We start from the raw sequence: 18,270 nt of genomic DNA on the forward strand, positions 1-18,270 counted from the left end.
CGAGCAACAACAAAACCACCAAACTGTCAGGGTTTGTGGAATAGATGGGGGCCATTCCAGGCTGTGCACAGAACTGGGAGAATCTGCTAAACAGAGTGGCGATGGGAATTCAGCGGAAGAGGGAGGGGGGGGGGGGGGAAGAGGGAGGGGGGAAGAGGGAAGAGAGGAGGGGGGAGGAAGGGAGGGGGGAGAAGAGAGGGGGGAGGGGGGGGAAGAGAGGGGGGAGGTGCTGACTGTTTTAAACCAAGGAGCAAAAGTAAATAAATAATCAGAGTAATTAATTAGATCCAAGGGGATAAAATTAAAATTAACTAAGTAGAGGATATGATCATTCAAGGAATCTGAATAGCATTAAATAAAATTCTGGTATATAGATGTAATAAATAGGAGTAAGGGGATACTGAACTAAAAACATATCTAACATGTAGAGAGACTTTGAAGTAAAGTGATGGGACACCCGACACCCGTGGCCTGCGATTCCTGTGCGATGTGGGATCTCCAGAACGCTTCACGTGTCCCGGATCACCACGTGTCCCGGGTCACCGCATGTCCCGGTTCACCGCATGTGCAGGAAGTGCCTCCAGCTGCTCGAACTCGAGCTCAGCAAGTGAAGAAGTCCAATCCGAAACTAGGGTCCTAAATCTAAACAAAGGAAACTATGAAGGTATGAGGAGTGAGTTCGCTATGAGAGATTGGGGAGCTTCATTAAAAGGCATGACAGTGGATAGGCAATGGCTAACATGTAAGGAAAGAATGCATGAATTGCAACAGTTATGCATTCCTTTCTGGCGCAAAAACACAAAAGGAAAAGCGACCCAACCATGGCTAACAAAAGAAATGAAGGATAGTATTAGATCCAAAGAGGAGTCATATAAAGTTGCCAGAAAAAGTAGCAAGCCTGAGGATTGGGAACAGTTTAGAATTCAGCAAAAAGGGACCAAGAGATTGATTAAGAGGGGAAAAATAGAGTATGAGAGTAAACTTTCAAGAAACATAAAAGCGGATTGTAAAAGCTTCTACAAGTATGTATTAAGAAAAAGATTAGTGAAGACAAATGTAGGTTTCTTACAGTCAGGAATGGGAGAATTTCTAATGGTAAACAAGGAAATGGCAGAGCAATTAAACAAATACTTTGGTTCTGTCTTCACGGAAGAGGACACAAATAACTTCCCAGAGATGCTAGGGAACCAAGGGTCTAGTGAGAAGGGGGAATTAAAGGAAATTAGTATTAGTAAAAAAATAGTGCTGGAGAAATTAATGGGACTGGAAGCCGATAAATCCCCAGGGACTGATAATCTGCATCCCAGAGTACTAAAAGAGGTAGCCATGGAAATAGTGGACGCATTGGTTGTCATCTTCCAAAATTCTATAGATTATGGAACAGTTCCTGCAGATTGGAGGGTGGCAAATGTAACCCCACTATTTAAAAAAGGAGGGAGGGAAAACCGGGAACTACAGACCGGTTAGCCTAACATCAGTAGTAGGGAAAATGCGAGAGTCTATTATAAAGGATGTGATAACAGGACACTTAGAAAATATCAACGGGATTAGACAAAGTCAACATGGATTTATAAAAGGAAAATCGTGTTTGACAAACCTACTGGAGTTTTTTGAGGATGTAACTGGTCGAATAGATAAGGGAGAACCAGTGGATGTGGTGTATTTGGATTTTCAGCAGGCCTTTGATAAAGTCCCACATAAGAGGTTAGTGTGCAAAATTAAAGCACATGGGATTGGGGGTAATATACTGGCATGGATTGAAAATTGGTTAACAGACAGGAAACAGAGTTTTTCGGGGTGGCAGGCGGTGACTAGTGGGTTACCGCAGGGATCAGTGCTTGGGCCCCAGCTATTCACAATATATATCAATGATTTGGATGAGGAAACCAAATGTAATATTTCCAAGTTTGCTGACGACACAAAACTAGGTGGGGTTGTGAGGAGGATGCAAAGAGGCTTCCAGGCGATTTAGACAAGTTGAGCGAATGGGCAAATACATGGCAGATGCAGTATAACGTGGATAAATGTGAAGTTATCCACTTTGGTAGAAAAAACAGAAAGATAGAAACATAGAAGATAGGAGCAGGAGTAAGCCATTCGGCCCCTCGAGCCTGCTCCGCCATTCAATGCGATCATGGCTGATCATCCAAATTCAGTACCCGGTCCCTGCTTTCTCCCCATATCCCTTGATCCCCTTAGCCTTATAAGAAATATATCTAACTCCTTCTTGAATATATTTAATGAATTGGCCTCAACTGTCTTCTGTGGTAGAGAATGCCACAGGTTCACCACTCTCTGGGTGAAGAAATTCCTCCTCATCTCAGTCCTAAATGGCTTATCCCTTATCCTTAGACTGTGACCCCTGGTTCTGGACTCCCCTGCCATCGGGAACAGCCTTCCTGCATCTAGTCTGTCTAGTCCTGTTAGAATTTTATAAGTTTCAATGAGATCCCCTCTCATTCTTCTAAACTCCAGCGAATATAAGCCTAATCGACCCAATCTCTCCTCATACGTCAATAGAGTATTATTTAAATGGTGATAGATTGGGAAATGTTGATGTACAAAGGGACCTGGGTGTCCTTGTACACCAGTCACTGAAAGCAAACATGCAGGTGCAGCAAACAGTTAGGAAGGCAAATGGTATGTTGGCCTTCATTGCAAGAGGATTTGAGTACAGGAGCAAGGATGTCTTACTAGTTGTACAGGGCCTTGGTGAGACCACACCTGGAGTACTGTGTGCAGTTTTGGTCTCCTTACCTAAGAGAGGATATACTTGCCATAGAGGGAGTGCAGTGAAGGTTCACCAGACTGATTCCTGGGATGGCAGGACTGTCGTATGAGGAGAGATTGGGTCGACTAGGCCTGTATTCACTAGAGTTTAGAAGAATGAGAGGGGATCTCATTGAAACGCATAAAATTCTGACAGGGCTAGACAGACTGGATGCAGGGAAGATGTTTCCCCTGGCTGGGGGGTCTAGAACGAGGGGTCACAGTCTCAGGATACGGGGTAGGACATTTAGGACTGAGATGAGAAATTTCTTCACTCAGAGGGTGGTGAACCTGTGGAATTCTCTACCAGAGAAGGCTGTGGAGGCCAAGTCACTGAATATAATTAAGGAGATAGATAGATTTCTAGACACGAAAGGCATTAAGGGGTATGGGGGGAGAGTGGGAATATGGTAGTGAGATAGAGGATCAGCCATGATCATATGAATGGCGGAGCAGGCTGGAAGGGCTGAATGGCCTACTCCTATTTTTCTATGTTTTCTATGTGAAGGTACTCCCACAGGGCTGTTAGGGAGGGAGTTCCAGGATTTTGACCCAGCGACGATAAAGAACGGCGATATATTTCCAAGTCAGGATGGTGTGTGACGTGGAGGAGAACTTGGAGGTGGTGGTGTTCCCATTCACCTGCTGCCCTTGTCCTTCTAGGTGGTAGAGGTCGTGGGTTTGCGAGGTGTTGAAGAAGCCTTGGCGAGTTGCTGCAGTGCATCTTGTAGATGGTGCACACTGCAGCCATGGTGTGCCGGTGGTGGAGGGAGTGAATGTTTAAGAGCATAAGAAATAAGAGCAGGAGGAGGCCATATGACCCCTCGAGCCTGCTCCGCCATTCAATAAGATCATCGACCTCAACACTTTCCCGCCCGATCTCCACATCCCTCGATTCCCCATTAGTCCAAAAATCTATCGATCTCAGCCTTGAATATACTCAACAACTGAGCCTCCACTACCATCTGGGGTAGAGAATTCCAAAGATTCATAACCCTCTGAGTGAAGAAATTCCTCCTCATCTCAGTCTTAAATGGCCGACCCCTTATCCTGAGACTATGCCCCCTAGTTCTAGACACTCCAGCCAGGGGAAACAACCTCTCAGCATCTACCCTGTCCATCCCCTTCAGAATCTTATGTTTCAATGAGATCACCTCTCATTCTTCTAAACTCCAGAGAGTATCGGCCCATTCTACACAATCTCTCCTCATAGGACAACCCTCTCATCTCAGGAATCAATCTAGTGAACCTTCGTTGCACCGCCTCCAAGACAAGTATATCCTTCCTCAGATAAGGAGACCAAAACTGTGCCCAGTACTCCAGGTGTGGTCTCACCAAGGCCCTGTACAATTGTAGCAAGACTTCCTTACTCCTATACTCCAACCCCCTTGCAATAAAGGCCAACACGCCATTTGCCTTCCTTATTGCTTGCTGTACCTGCACGCTAGCTTTCTGTGTTCCTTGCATGAGGACACCCAAATCTCTCTGAACACCAACATTTGAAAGTTTCTCACCATTTAAAAAATATTCTGTTTTTCTATTCTTCCTACCAAAGTGAATAACCTCACATTTCCCCACATTATGCTCCATCTGCCACCTTACTGCCCACTCACTCAGTCTATCTATATCCCTTTGCAGACCCTGTGTTCTCCTCACCGCTTACTGTCCCACCTAGCTTTGTATCATCAGCAAACTTGGATACATTACACTCGGTCCCTTCATCTAGGTCATTAATATAGATTGTAAATAGCTGAGGCCCCAATACTGATCCTTGCGGCACCTCACTAGTTACAGCCTGCCAATCTGAAAAAGATCCGTTTATCCCTACTCTCTGTTTTCTGTCCGTTAACCAAACATTGAAGATAGGAGCAGGAGTAGGCCATTTGGCCCTTCGAGCCTGCTCCGCCATTCAATGCGATCATGGCTGATCATCCAATTTCAGTACCCGGTCCCTACTTTCTCCCCATACCCCTGGATCCCTTTAGCCTTAAGAAATATATCCAACTCCTTCTTGAATATATTTAATGAATTGGCTTCTACTGCCTTCTGTGGTAGAGAATTCCACAGGTTCACCACTCTCTGGGTGAAGAAATTCCTCCTCATTTCTGTCCTAAATGGCCTACCCCTTATCCTTAGACTGTGACCCCTGGTTCTGGACTCCCTGACCATCGGGAACATCCTTCCTGCATCTAGTCTGTCCAATCCTGTCAGAATTTTGTAAGTTTCAATGAGATCCCCTCTCATTCTTCTAAACTCCAGCGAGTATGAGCCCAATCGTCCCAATCTCTCCTCATACATCATTCCTGCCATCCCAGGTATCAGCCTGGTGAATCTTCGCTGCACTCCTTCCATGGCAAGAACATCCTTCCTCAGATAAGGCGACCAAAACTGCACACAATACTCAAGATGTGGTCTCACCAAGGCCCTGTACAACTGCAGCAAGACATCCTTGCTCCTGTACTCGAACCCTCTCGCTACGAAGGCCAACATACCATTTGCCTTCTTAACCACCTGCTGCACCTGCATGCTTACCTTCAGCGACTGGTGCACAAGGACACCCATGTCTCGTTGCACTTCCTCTTCTCCCAATCTATTGCCATTCAGATAATCTGCCTTCCTGTTTTTGCCACCAAAGTGGATAACCTCACATTTATCCATGTTATATTGCATCTGCCATGCTTTTGCCCAATCACCCAACCTGTCCAAATCATCCTGGAGTTTCTCGGCATCCTCCTCACAGCACACACGTCCACCCAGCTTTGTGTCGTCTGCAAATTTGGAGATATTACACCTAGTTCCCTTGTCTAGATCATTAACATATATTGTGAATAGCTGGGGCCCAAGGACCGATCCCTACGGTACCCCACTAGTCACTGCCTGCCACTCGGAAAAAGACCCATTTATTCCAACTCTTTGCTTTCTGTCTGCCAACCAGTTCTCTATCCAAGTCAATACCTTGCCCCCAATCCCATGTGCCTTAACTTTACACGCTAATCTCTTATGCAGGACCTTATCAAAAGCCTTCTGAAAGTCCAAATACACCACATCCACTGGTTCTCCCAGTTACATCCTCAAAAAATTCCAGTAGATTAGTCAAGCATGATTTACCTTTTGTAAATCCATGTTGACTTTGTCCGATCCTGTCACTGTTTTCCAAGTGCTCTGCTATTACATCTTTTATAATGGACTCTAGCATTTTCCCCACTACCGATGTCAGGCTTACCGGACTGTAATTCCCCGTTTTCTCTCTATCACCTTTTTTGAATAGTTGAACCTATCCTCTATCCATGCTACTATATTACCCACAATCCCATGAGCCCTAATCTTGTGTAATAATCTTTTATATGGCACCTTATCGAATGCCTTTTGGAAATCCAAATATACTACATCCACTGGTTCCCCTTTATCTACCCTGCTAGTTACATCCTCAAAAACACTAATAAATTTGTCAAACACTATTTCCCTTTCATAACATGATTAGGCAGAGTCAACATGATTTTATGATTTTCTAAGTGCCCTGATACCACTTCCTTAACAATGGATTCCAGCATTTTCCCAACGACTGATGTCGGGCTAACTGGCCTGTAGTTCCTTGTTTTTTCTCTCCCTCCTTTCTTGAATAGCGGTATTACATTTGCGACCTTCCAATCCGCTGGGACCATTCTAGAATCTAGGGAATTTTGGAAGATCAAAACCAATGCATCCACTATCTCTTCAGCCACCTCTTTTAGAACCCTAGGATGTAGGCCGTCAGGTCCAGGGGATTTGTCGGCTTTTAGTCCCATTAGTTTCTCTAGTACTTTTTCTCTATTTATATTAATTATGTTAAGTTCCTCACCCTCATTAGACCCTTGGTTCCCCACCATTTTTGGTATGCTTTTTGTGTCTTCTATTGTGAAGACAGATATAAAATATTTGTTTAACGTTTCTGTCATTTCCTTATTCCCATAATAATTTCTCCTCTCTCAGCCTCTAAGGGACCAATGTTTACTTTTGCTACTCTTTTCCTTTTTACATACTTGTAGAAACTCTTACAATCTGATTTTATATTTCTTGCTAGTTTCCTCTCATTCTATTTTTTCCCTTTTGATCAATTTTTTGGTTATCCTTTGCTGGTTTCTGAAACTCTCCCAATGCTCAGGGTTATTATTATTCTTCGCAACATTATAAGCTTCTTCTTTCAATTTAATGCTATCCTTAACTTCTTTAGTTCGCCACGGTTGGATCACTTTTCCCGTGGCGTTTTTGTTTCTCAACGGAATATATTTTTGTTGAGAATTATTAAATATTTCTTTAAATGCTAGCCACTGCTTATCTACCGCCATACCTATTAATCTATTTTTCCAATCTGCCTTAGCCAACTCGCCCATCATACCTATGTAATTGGCTTTATTTAAGTTTAAGACTCTAGTTTCGGACTTAGGCAAGTCACTCTAAAAATTAATGTAAAATTCTATCATATTATGATCACTCTGCCCCAGAGGATAATTACTATGAGATTGCTAATTAACCCTGTCTCATTACACAATACATGATCTAAAATAGCCTGTTCCCTGGTTCGTTCCATGACATATTGTTCTAGGAAACTGTCCCGAATGCATTCCATGAACTCGTCCTCCAGACTACCTTTGCCAATTTGATTTGTCCAGTCTATATGAAGATTAAAGTCCCCCAAGATTATTGCATTACCTTTGTTGCAAGCTCCTACTATTTCTTGATTAATATTCTTTCCAATGGTATAGCTACTGTTCGGTGGCCTATATACTACTACTACCAATGTTTTCTGCTCCTTGTTATTTCTTATCTCCACCCATACTGATTCTACTTCCTGATATTCCGAGCCGAGATACTTTCTCGCTACTGTCCTTATATCATCCTTTATTATCAGGGCTACTCCCCTTCCTTTTCCATTCTGCCTGTCTTTTCGAAACATCAAGTACCCTGGAACATTTAGTTTCCAAGTTCACCAAGTTTAAGGTGGTGGATGGGGTGCCAATCAAGCAGGCTGCTTTGTCCTGGATGGTGGTGAGCTTATTCAGTGTTGTTGGAGCTGCACTCATCCAGGCAAGTGGAGAGTATTCCATCACACTCCTGACTTGTGCTTGGTAGATGGTGGAAAAGCTTTGGGGAGTCGGGAAGTGAGACACTCGCCGCAGAATACCCAGCCTCTGACCTGCTCTTGTTGCCACAGTATTTATTGGGCTGGTCCAGTTAAGTTTCTGGTCAATGGTGACCCCCAGGATGTTGATGTTGGGGTTTTGGTGATGGTAATGCCGTTGAATGTCGAGGGACGGTGGTTAGAAGCTCTCTTATTTAAGATAGTCATTGCCTGGCACTTGTGTGGCGCGTATGTTACTTGCCACTTATCAGCCCAAACCTGAATGTCATCCAGGTCTTGCTGCATGCGGGAATGGACTGCTTCATTATCTGAGGAGTTGCGAATGGCACTGAACACTATGCAACCATCAGCAAACATCCCCACTTCTGACCTGATGAAGCAGCTGAAGATGGTTGGGCCTAGGACACTGCCCTGCGGAGCTCCTGCAGTGATGTCCTGGGGCTGAGATGATTGGCCTCCAACAACCACAACTATCTTCCTTTGTGCTAGGTATGACTCCAGCCAGTGGAGAGTCTTTGCTCTGATACCAATTTTACTGGGGCTCCTTGATGCCACACTCGGCCAAATGCTGTCTTGATGTCAAGGGCAGTCACTCTCACCTCACCTCTGGAATTCGGCTCTTTTGTCCATGTTTGGACCAAGGCTGTAATGAGGTCTGGAGCCAAGTGGCAGGACCCAAACTGAGCATCGGTGAGCAGATTATTGGTAAGTGCCGCTTCACCTTCCATCACTTTGCTGATGATTGAGAGTAGAATGATGGGGTGGTAATTGGCCGGATTGGATTTGTCATGCTTTTTGTGGACAGGACATACCTGGACAATTTTCCACATTGTCAGGTAGATGCCAGTGTAGTAGCTGTACTGGAACAGCTTGGCTAGAGGCGCAGCTAGTCCTGGAGCACAAGTCTTCAGCCGGGATGTTGTCGGGGCCCATAGCCTTTGCTGTATCCAGTGTGCTCAACCATTTCTTGACATCACGTGGAGTGAATCGAATGAATGGATAATGGGGGATTTCAATTCTTCTAATATAGACTGGGATAGTAACAGTGTAAAGGACAAAGAGGGGGAGGAATTCTTGATCAGTCTATTTCTAGCCCAACGAGGAAGGAAGCAGTGCTGGATCTAGTTCTGGGAAATGATGTGGGGCAAGTGGAGCATGTTTCAGTGGGAGAGCATCTGGGGAATAGTGATCATAAAATCATTAGGTTTAGAATAGTTATGGAAAAAGACATGCATAAAATTACTTAACTGGAGGAGGGCTAACTTCAGTGAGTTGAAGAGAGATCTGGCCCAGGTGGATTGGAATCAAAAATTGGTAGGGAAAACAGTAATTGAGCAATGGGAGGCCTTCAAAGAGGAGATAATTTGGGTACAGAATAGACACATTCCCATGAGGGGTACAGGAAGGGCATCTAAAGTTAGAGCTCCCTGGATGACAAAAGATATAGAGATTAAAATGAAACAGCAAAAGGAGGCTTATGACAAATGTAAGGTTCATAATACAGTAGAGAACCAAGCTGAATATAGAAAGTACAGAGGAGGTCTAAAAAAGGGAACAACAGGGGCAAAGAGAGAGTATGAGAATAGATTAGTGACTAACATACAGTAAAAGGGAACCCAAAAGTCTTTTATAAACATATAAATAGTAAAAGGGTAGTCAAAGGAAGGGTGGGGCTGATTAGGGACGAAAAAGGAGATCTTCTTGTGGAGGCAGAGGGTGTGTCTGAGGCACTAAATGAGGACTTTGCATCATCTTCACTAGAGGAGAGGATGCTGCCAATGTAGCAGTAAAGGAGGAGGCAGTAACGATATTGGACAGGATACAAATAGATAAAGAGGATGTTCGTAAAAGGTTGGCAGTCCTCAAAGTATAAAAGTCCCCCGGTCGGGATGGGGTACATCCTAGGTTACTGAGGGAAGTAAGGGTGGACATTGCGGAGGCTCTGGCCACTCTCTTCCAATCCTCCTCAGATATGGGAGTGGTGCCAGAGGACTGGAGAATGGCAAATGTTACACCCCTGTTTAAAAAAGGGGAGAGGGATAAACCCGGCAACTACAGGCCAGTCAGCCTAACGTCGGTGGTGGGGAAACTTTTAGAGACAATAATCCGGGACAAAATTAATTGTCACTTAGTAAAGTATGGACTAATAAATGAAAGTCAACATGGATTTGTTAAAGGCAAATCATGTTTGACTAACTTGATCGAGTCCTTTGATGAAGTAACGGCGAGGGTTGATGAGGGCAGTGCAGTTGTTGTGTATATGGACTTTCAAAAGGCATTTTATAAAGTGCCACATAATAGGCTTGTAAACAAAACTGAAGCCCACAGGGTTAAAGGGACAGTGCCAGCATGGGTACAAAATAGGCTAAAGGACAGAGAGGAGTGTTGAACGGTTGTTTTTCAGACTGGAGGGAAGTCTACAGTGATGTTCCCCGGGGTCGGTATTAGGATCACTGCTCCTTTTGATTTATATTAATGAACTGCACTTGGGTACACAGGGCACAAGTTCAAAATTTGCAGGTGACACGAAACTCAGAAATGCAGCAAACAATGAGGAGGATAGTGATAGACTTCAGGAGGACACAGACAGACTAGTGAAATGGGCAGACACATGGCAGATGGAATTTAACGCAGAGAAGTGTGAAGTGATACATTTGGTAGGAAGAGTGAGGAGAGGTGGTATCGACTAAATGGTGCAATTTTAAAGGAGGTACAGGAACAGAGACACCTGCGGGTGTATGTGCACAAATCTTTGAAGGTGACAGGACAAGTTGAGAAGGTTGTTTTTAAAAAGGCATACGGGATCCTTGGCTTTATTAATAGTGGCTGAGTACAGAAGCAAGGCAGTTATGCTAAACATTGATAAAACACTGGGTTAGGCCCCAGCTGGAGTATTGTGTCCAATTCTGGGCACCGCACTTTAGGAAGGATGTCGAGACCTTGGAGAGGGTGCAGAGGAGATTTACTAGAATGTTACAGGGATGAGGGACTTCAGTTGCCGAGAAACTCCAGTATGATTTGGACAGGTTGGGTGATTGGGCAGAAGCATGGCAGATGCTGTATAATGTGGATAAATGCGAGGTTATCCACTTTGGTGGCAAAAACAGGAAGGCAGATTATTATCTGAATGGCAGTAGATTGGGAGAAGGGGAAGTGCAACGAGACCTGGGTGTCCTTGTGCACCAGTCGCTGAAGGTAAGCATGCAGGTGCAGCATGCGGTTAAGAAGGCAAATGGTATGTTGGCCTTCGTAGCGAGAGGGTTTGAGTACAAGAACAAGGATGTCTTGCTGCAGTTGTACAGGGCCTTGGTGAGACCACATCTTGAGTATTGTGTGCAGTTTTGGTCGCCTTATCTGAGGAAGGATGTTCTTGCCATGGAAGGAGTTCAGCGAAGATTCACCAGACTGATACCTGGGATGGCAGGAATGGCGTATGAGGAGAGATTGGGTCGATTGGGCTTGTACTCGCTGGAGTTTAGAAGAATGAGAGGGGATCTCATTGAAACTTATAAAATTCTAACAGGACTGGACAGACTGGATGCAGGAAGGATGTTCCTGATGGCTGGGGAGTCCAGAACCAGGGGTCACAGTCTAAGGATAAGGGGTAAGCCATTTAGGACAGAGATGAGGAGGAATTTCTTCACCCAGAGAGTGGTGAACCTGTGGAATTCTCTACCACAGAAGGCAGTGGAGGCCAATTCATTAAATATATTCAAGAAGGAGTTGTATATACTTAAGACTAAAGGGATCAAGGGATATGGGGAGAAGGCAGGGACAGGGTACTGAATTTGGATGATCAGCCATGATCTCATTGAATGGCGGAGCAGGCTCGAGGGGCCGAATGGCCTACTCCTGCTCCTATCTTCTATGTTACGTGGATAGACTGGAGAAGCTTAGGTTGTTCTCCTTGGAGCAGAGAAGGTTAAGAGGAGATTTGATAGAGGTGTTCAAAATCATGAAGGGTTTAGATAGAGTAAATAAAGAGAAACTGTTTCCAGTGGCTGAAGGGTCGATAACCAGAGGGCACAGATTTAAGGTGATTGACAAAAGAGCCAGAGACGACAGGAGGAAAAAAAAATTTACGCAGCGAATGGTTAGGATTTGGAATGCACTGCCTGATAGGGCGGTGGAAACAGATTCAATCGTCATCTTCAAAAGGGAATTGGATAAATACTTGAGGGAGAAAAAACTGCAGGAATATGGGGAAAGAGCGGGAGAGTGGGACTAGCTGGATTACTCGTCAAAAGAGCCGGCGCAGACTCGATGGGCCGAATGGCCTCCTTCTGTGCTGCACTATTCGATGATTCTATGATTCAGACTCTTATTTTCCAAGGAGTATGTGGCCTCCTTATTCTTCCCACTAATATGCATCACCTCACAAGTATTTATACTGAAGTTCATTTGCTGATTACACGCCTATTCTGCAAGTTTATTAATGTCTTCCTGTATTTTGTCACAGTCCTCTGTAATAACTCCACCACCCAATTTGGTATCATCCGCAAATTTTTAAATTGTACTTCCGATTCCGAAGTCCAAATCATTTATGTCAATGGTGAACAAGCGGTCCCAGCACGGATCCCTGTGGAACACCACTTCCCAGCTTCTGCCATGAACAGTACTTATCTACACTGTTCAGTCACAAACATCTCTTACCGCGTGCTCGATGGGATGTGCGTACAGGGACACGATGCCGATTGGAGCTGTCCATTCATGGTGCTTCTTGTGAATGTGTTTGTAAAGTATTGGATGATGGAAAAGTCTGGAGAGAATGAATATTGAAATATTATCACAGGCAACAGAAAAATGGCATTAAACCCAACAAATCCTTCCCTGTTTTCATCGACCACCACCTACCCACCTTCTCCCCATATCCCCAACCCCACCTACCCACCTTCTCCCCATATCCCCAACCCCACCTCTACCCACCTTCTCCCCATATCCCCAACCCCACCCACCTTCTCCCCATATCCCCAACCCCACCTACCCACCTTCTCCCCATATCCTCAACCCCACCCACCTTCTCCCCATATCCTCAACCCCACCTTCTCCCCATATCCCTCAACCCCACCCACCCACCTTCTCCCCATATCCCCAACCCCACCTTCTCCCCATATCCCCAACCCCACCTACCCACCTTCTCCCCATATCCTCAACCCCACCTACCCACCTTCTCCCCATATCCTCAACCCCACCCACCCACCTTCTCCCCATATCCCCAACCCCACCTACCCATCTTCTCCCCATATCCCCAACCCCACCTACCCCCCATATCCCTCAACCCCACCCACCCACCTTCTCCCCATATCCCCAACCCCACCTTCTCCCCATATCCCCAACCCCACCTACCCACCTTCTCCCCATATCCTCAACCCCACCCACCCACCTTCTCCCCAACCCCACCTACCCATCTTCTCCCTATATCCCCAACCCCACCTACCCCCCATATCCCTCAACCCCACCCACCCACCTTCTCCCCATATCCCCAACCCCACCTACCCACCTTCTCCCCATATCCTTCAACCCCACCCACCCACCTTCTCCCCATATCCCCAACCCCACCCACCCATCTTCTCCCCATATCCTCAACCCCACCTTCTCCCCATATCCCTCAACCCCACCCACCCACCTTCTCCCCATATCCCCAACCCCACCTTCTCCCCATATCCTCAACCCCACCCACCCACCTTCTCCCCATATCCCCAACCCCACCTACCCATCTTCTCCCCATATCCCCAACCCCACCTACCCCCCATATCCCTCAACCCCACCCACCCACCTTCTCCCCATATCCCCAACCCCACCTACCCACCTTCTCCCCATATCCTCAACCCCACCTACCCACCTTCTCCCCATATCCCCAACCCCACCTACCCACCTTCTCCCCATATCCCCAACCCCACCTACCCACCTTCTCCCCATATCCTCAACCCCACCTACCCACCTTCTCCCCATATCCTCAAACCCACCCACCCACCTTCCCCCATATCCTCAACCCCACCCACCTTCTCCCCATATCCTCAACCCCACCTTCTCCCCATATCCCTCAACCCCACCCACCCACCTTCTCCCCATATCCCCAACCCCACCTACCCACCTTCTCCCCATATCCTCAACCCCACCTACCCACCTTCTCCCCATATCCCCAACCCCACCTACCCACCTTCTCCCCATATCCTCAACCCCACCCACCTTCTCCCCATATCCTCAACCCCACCTTCTCCCCATATCCCTCAACCCCACCCACCCACCTTCTCCCCATATCCCCAACCCCACCTTCTCCCCATATCCCCAACCCCACCTACCCACCTTCTCCCCATATCCTCAACCCCACCTACCCACCTTCTCCCCATATCCTCAACCCCACCCACCCACCTTCTCCCCATATCCCCAACCCCACCTACCCATCTTCTCCCCATATCCCCAACCCCACCTACCCCCCATATCCCTCAACCCCACCCACCCACCTTCTCCCCATATCCCCAACCCCACCTTCTCCCCATATCCCCAACCCCACCTACCCACCTTCTCCCCATATCCTCAACCCCACCCACCCACCTTCTCCCCATATCCCCAACCCCACCTACCCCCCATATCCCTCAACCCCACCCACCCACCTTCTCCCCATATCCCCAACCCCACCTTCTCCCCATATCCCCAACCCCACCTACCCACCTTCTCCCCATATCCTCAACCCCACCCACCCACCTTCTCCCCAACCCCACCTACCCATCTTCTCCCCATATCCCCAACCCCACCTACCCCCCATATCCCTCAACCCCACCCACCCACCTTCTCCCCATATCCCCAACCCCACCTACCCACCTTCTCCCCATATCCTTCAACCCCACCCACCCACCTTCTCCCCATATCCCCAACCCCACCCACCCATCTTCTCCCCATATCCTCAACCCCACCTTCTCCCCATATCCCTCAACCCCACCCACCCACCTTCTCCCCATATCCCCAACCCCACCTTCTCCCCATATCCTCAACCCCACCCACCCACCTTCTCCCCATATCCCCAACCCCACCTACCCATCTTCTCCCCATATCCCCAACCCCACCTACCCCCCATATCCCTCAACCCCACCCACCCACCTTCTCCCCATATCCCCAACCCCACCTACCCACCTTCTCCCCATATCCTCAACCCCACCTACCCACCTTCTCCCCATATCCCCAACCCCACCTACCCACCTTCTCCCCATATCCCCAACCCCACCTACCCACCTTCTCCCCATATCCTCAACCCCACCTACCCACCTTCTCCCCATATCCTCAAACCCACCCACCCACCTTCCCCCATATCCTCAACCCCACCTACCCACCTTCTCCCCATATCCTCAACTCCACCTACCCACCTTCTCCCCATATCCCCAACCCCACTTACCCACCTTCTCCCCATATCCTCAACCCCACCTACCCACCTTCTCCCCATATCCCCAACCCCACCCACCCACCTTCCCCCATATCCCTCAACCCCACCTACCCACCCCCTCACGATAATCCTCAACCCCACCTTTACAAAAGATTACACCAAATATACGGCACAGAAACAGGCCCAACCAGTCCATGCCGGCGTTTATGCTCCACTCGAGCCTCCTCCCGTCTTTCCTCATCTAACTATCAGCATAACCCTCTATTCCCTTCTCCCTCATGTGCTTGTCTAGCCTCCCCTTAAATACATCGATACTATTCGCTTCAACCACTCCCTGTGGGAGCGAGTTCCACATTCTCACCACTCTCTGGGTAAAGAAGTTTCTTCTGAATTCCCCATTGGATTTCTTGGTGACTATCTTATATTGATGGCCTCTAGTTATGCTCTTCCCCACAAGTGGAAACATTCTCTCTGTATCCACTCCATCAAAACGTTTCATAATCTTAAAGACCTCTATTAGGTCACCCCTCAGCCTTCTTTTTTCAAGAGGAGACCCAGCCTGTTCATCCTTTCCTGATATGTATACCCTCGCATTTCTGGTATCATCCTTGTAAATCTTCTCTGCATCCTCTCCAGTGCCTCTATATCCTTTATATAATATGGCGACCAGAACTGTACGCAGTACTCTAAGTGTGGTCTAACCAAGGTTCGATACAGGTTTAGCATAACTTCCCTACTTTTCAATTCTATCCCTCTAGAAATAAACCCTAGTGCTTGGTTTGCTTTTTTTATGGCCTTGTTAACCTGTGTTGCAACTTTTAGTGACTTGTGTATTTGTACTCCGAGATCCCTTTGTTCCTCTACCCCACCCAGACTCTCACCCTCCAAGTGATAAGTGACCTCCCTATTCTTCCTACCAAAATGTAATCCCTCACATTTATCTGTGTTGAACTTCATTTGCCAATTATATGCCCATTCTGCAAGTTTATTAATGTCCTCCTGTAAGCAGTCCTCCTCAGTATTGACTAATCCCCCAATTTGGTGTCATCTGCACATTTAGAAATTGTATTTTTGATTCCAAAGTCTAAATGGTTAATGTAAATTGTGAACAGCAGTGGTCCCAGCACTGATCCTTGTGGAACACCACTACCCACCTTCTGCCACTGGGAATAGCTACCCTTTACTCCCACTCTCTGCCTTCAGTCCTGAAGCCAGCCAGCAATCCATTCTGCTACTTGTCCCCTGACTCCACATGTTCTGACCTTGTTCATCAGTCTATTATGGGATGCCTTATCAAAGGCCTTTTGAAAATCTAGATAAATTACATCTACTGCATTACCCTTGTCTACTCTCTGTTACCTCTTCAAAAAATTCAATAAGGTTGGTCGAGCAAGACTTTCGCTTTTGAAATCCATGTTGATTATTCATTTTTATATTTTTGGTTTCTAGATGTTCTTCTATTTTCTCCTTTAGTAGGGATTGCATTATTTTTCCTACCACCAATGTTAAACTGACTGGTCTATAATTCCCTGAACATGTTCTATCCCCCTTCTTAAATATCGGTATTACTTTAGCTATCCGCCAGTCCTCCAGCACTACACCTTTTTCTAATGAATTATTAAGTATGTGCAGTAATGCCTCTGCTATCTCTTCGCTAGATTATTTTAAAATGCGTGGATGCAATCCATCCGGACCAGGGGTTTTATCCTCTTTGGGTTTGATTAAGTTATTTAATATATCCCCATTTTTTATTTTAAATGATATTGGGACAGGTGACCAAAAGCTTGGACAAAGAGTTTTAAGAAGCATCTTGAAGGAGGAGAGAGAGGCACAGAGGTTTAGGGAGGGAATTCCAGAGCTCAGGGCCCAGACAGCTGAAGGCACGGCCGCCAATGGTGGAGAGATGGAAATCGGGGGATGCACAAGAGGCCAGAATTGGAGGAGCGCAGAGATCTTGGGGGGGGTTGTAGGGCTGGAGGAGGTTACAGAGATAGGGAGGGGGTGAGGAGGCCATTGAGGGATTTGAAAGCAAGGTTGAGAATTTTATTTTAGATCGGGTTGTGGCCGGACCGGGAGCCAATGTAGGTCAGTGAACACGGGGTGATGGGTGAACGGGACTTGGTGCGAGTTAGGACACGGGGCAGTGAGCACAGGGGAGTGATGGGTGAATGGGACTGGGTGCGAGTTAGGACACGGGGCAGTGAGCACGGGGGAAGTGATGGGTGAACGGGACTGGGTGTGAGTTAGGACACGGGGCAGTGAGCACAGGGGGTGATGGGTGCACGGGACTGGGTGCGAGGTAGGACACGGGACAGTGAGCACAAGGGGTGATGGGTGAACGGGACTGGGTGCGAGTTAGGACACGGGCAGCGAGCACGGGGTGATGGGTGCACGGGACTGGGTGCGAGTTAGGACACGGGGTGATGGGTGAGCGGGACTGGGTGTGAGTTAGGACACGGGCAGCGAGCACAGGGGGTGATGGGTGAGCGGGACTTGGTGCGAGTTAGGACACGGGCAGCGAGCACGGGGTGATGGGTGAGCGGGACTGGGTGCGAGTTACGACACAGGGCAGTGAGCACAGGGGGTGATGGGTGAGCGGGACTTGGTGCGAGTTAGGACACGGGCAGCGAGTACGGGGTGATGGGTGAGCGGGACTGGGTGCGAGTTAGGACACGGGCAGCGAGCACAGGGGGTGATGGGTGAGCGGGACTGGGTGCGAGTTAGGACACGGGCAGCGAGCACGGGGTGATGGGTAAGCGAGACTGGGTGCGAGTTAGGACACGGGCAGTGAACACGGGCTGATGGGTGAGCGGGACTTGGTGCGAGTTAGGACGCGGGGCAGTGAGCACGGGGTGATGGGTGAGCGGGACTAGGTGTGAGTTAGGACACGGGGCAGTGAGCACAGGGGGTGATGGGTGAACGGGACTGGGTGCGAGTTAGGACACGGGGCAGTGAGCACAGGGGGTGATGGGTGAACGGGACTGGGTGTGAGTTAGGACACGGG

At 47.5% G+C, this 18,270-nt stretch overlaps 1 protein-coding gene across 1 annotated transcript in view; it reads right to left on the reverse strand.

Moving 5' to 3' along the window:
• The window catches only part of faxdc2 (fatty acid hydroxylase domain containing 2), a 67,657-nt gene that overhangs the window by 14,502 nt on the left and 34,885 nt on the right, over positions 1 to 18,270 (reverse strand). Inside the window, exon 7 of the mRNA XM_085996082.1 lies at positions 12,542 to 12,647. Within this exon, the coding sequence (XP_085852208.1) occupies positions 12,542 to 12,647 (106 nt within the window). The remainder of the gene's footprint in view (positions 1 to 12,541; positions 12,648 to 18,270) is intronic.

The sequence above is a fragment of the Somniosus microcephalus genome, chromosome 8 (genome assembly GCF_052327205.1).
Source record: "Somniosus microcephalus isolate GS21.2 chromosome 8, FLI_Smic_1.0, whole genome shotgun sequence".
NCBI classification, from domain to species: Eukaryota; Metazoa; Chordata; class Chondrichthyes; order Squaliformes; family Somniosidae; genus Somniosus; species Somniosus microcephalus.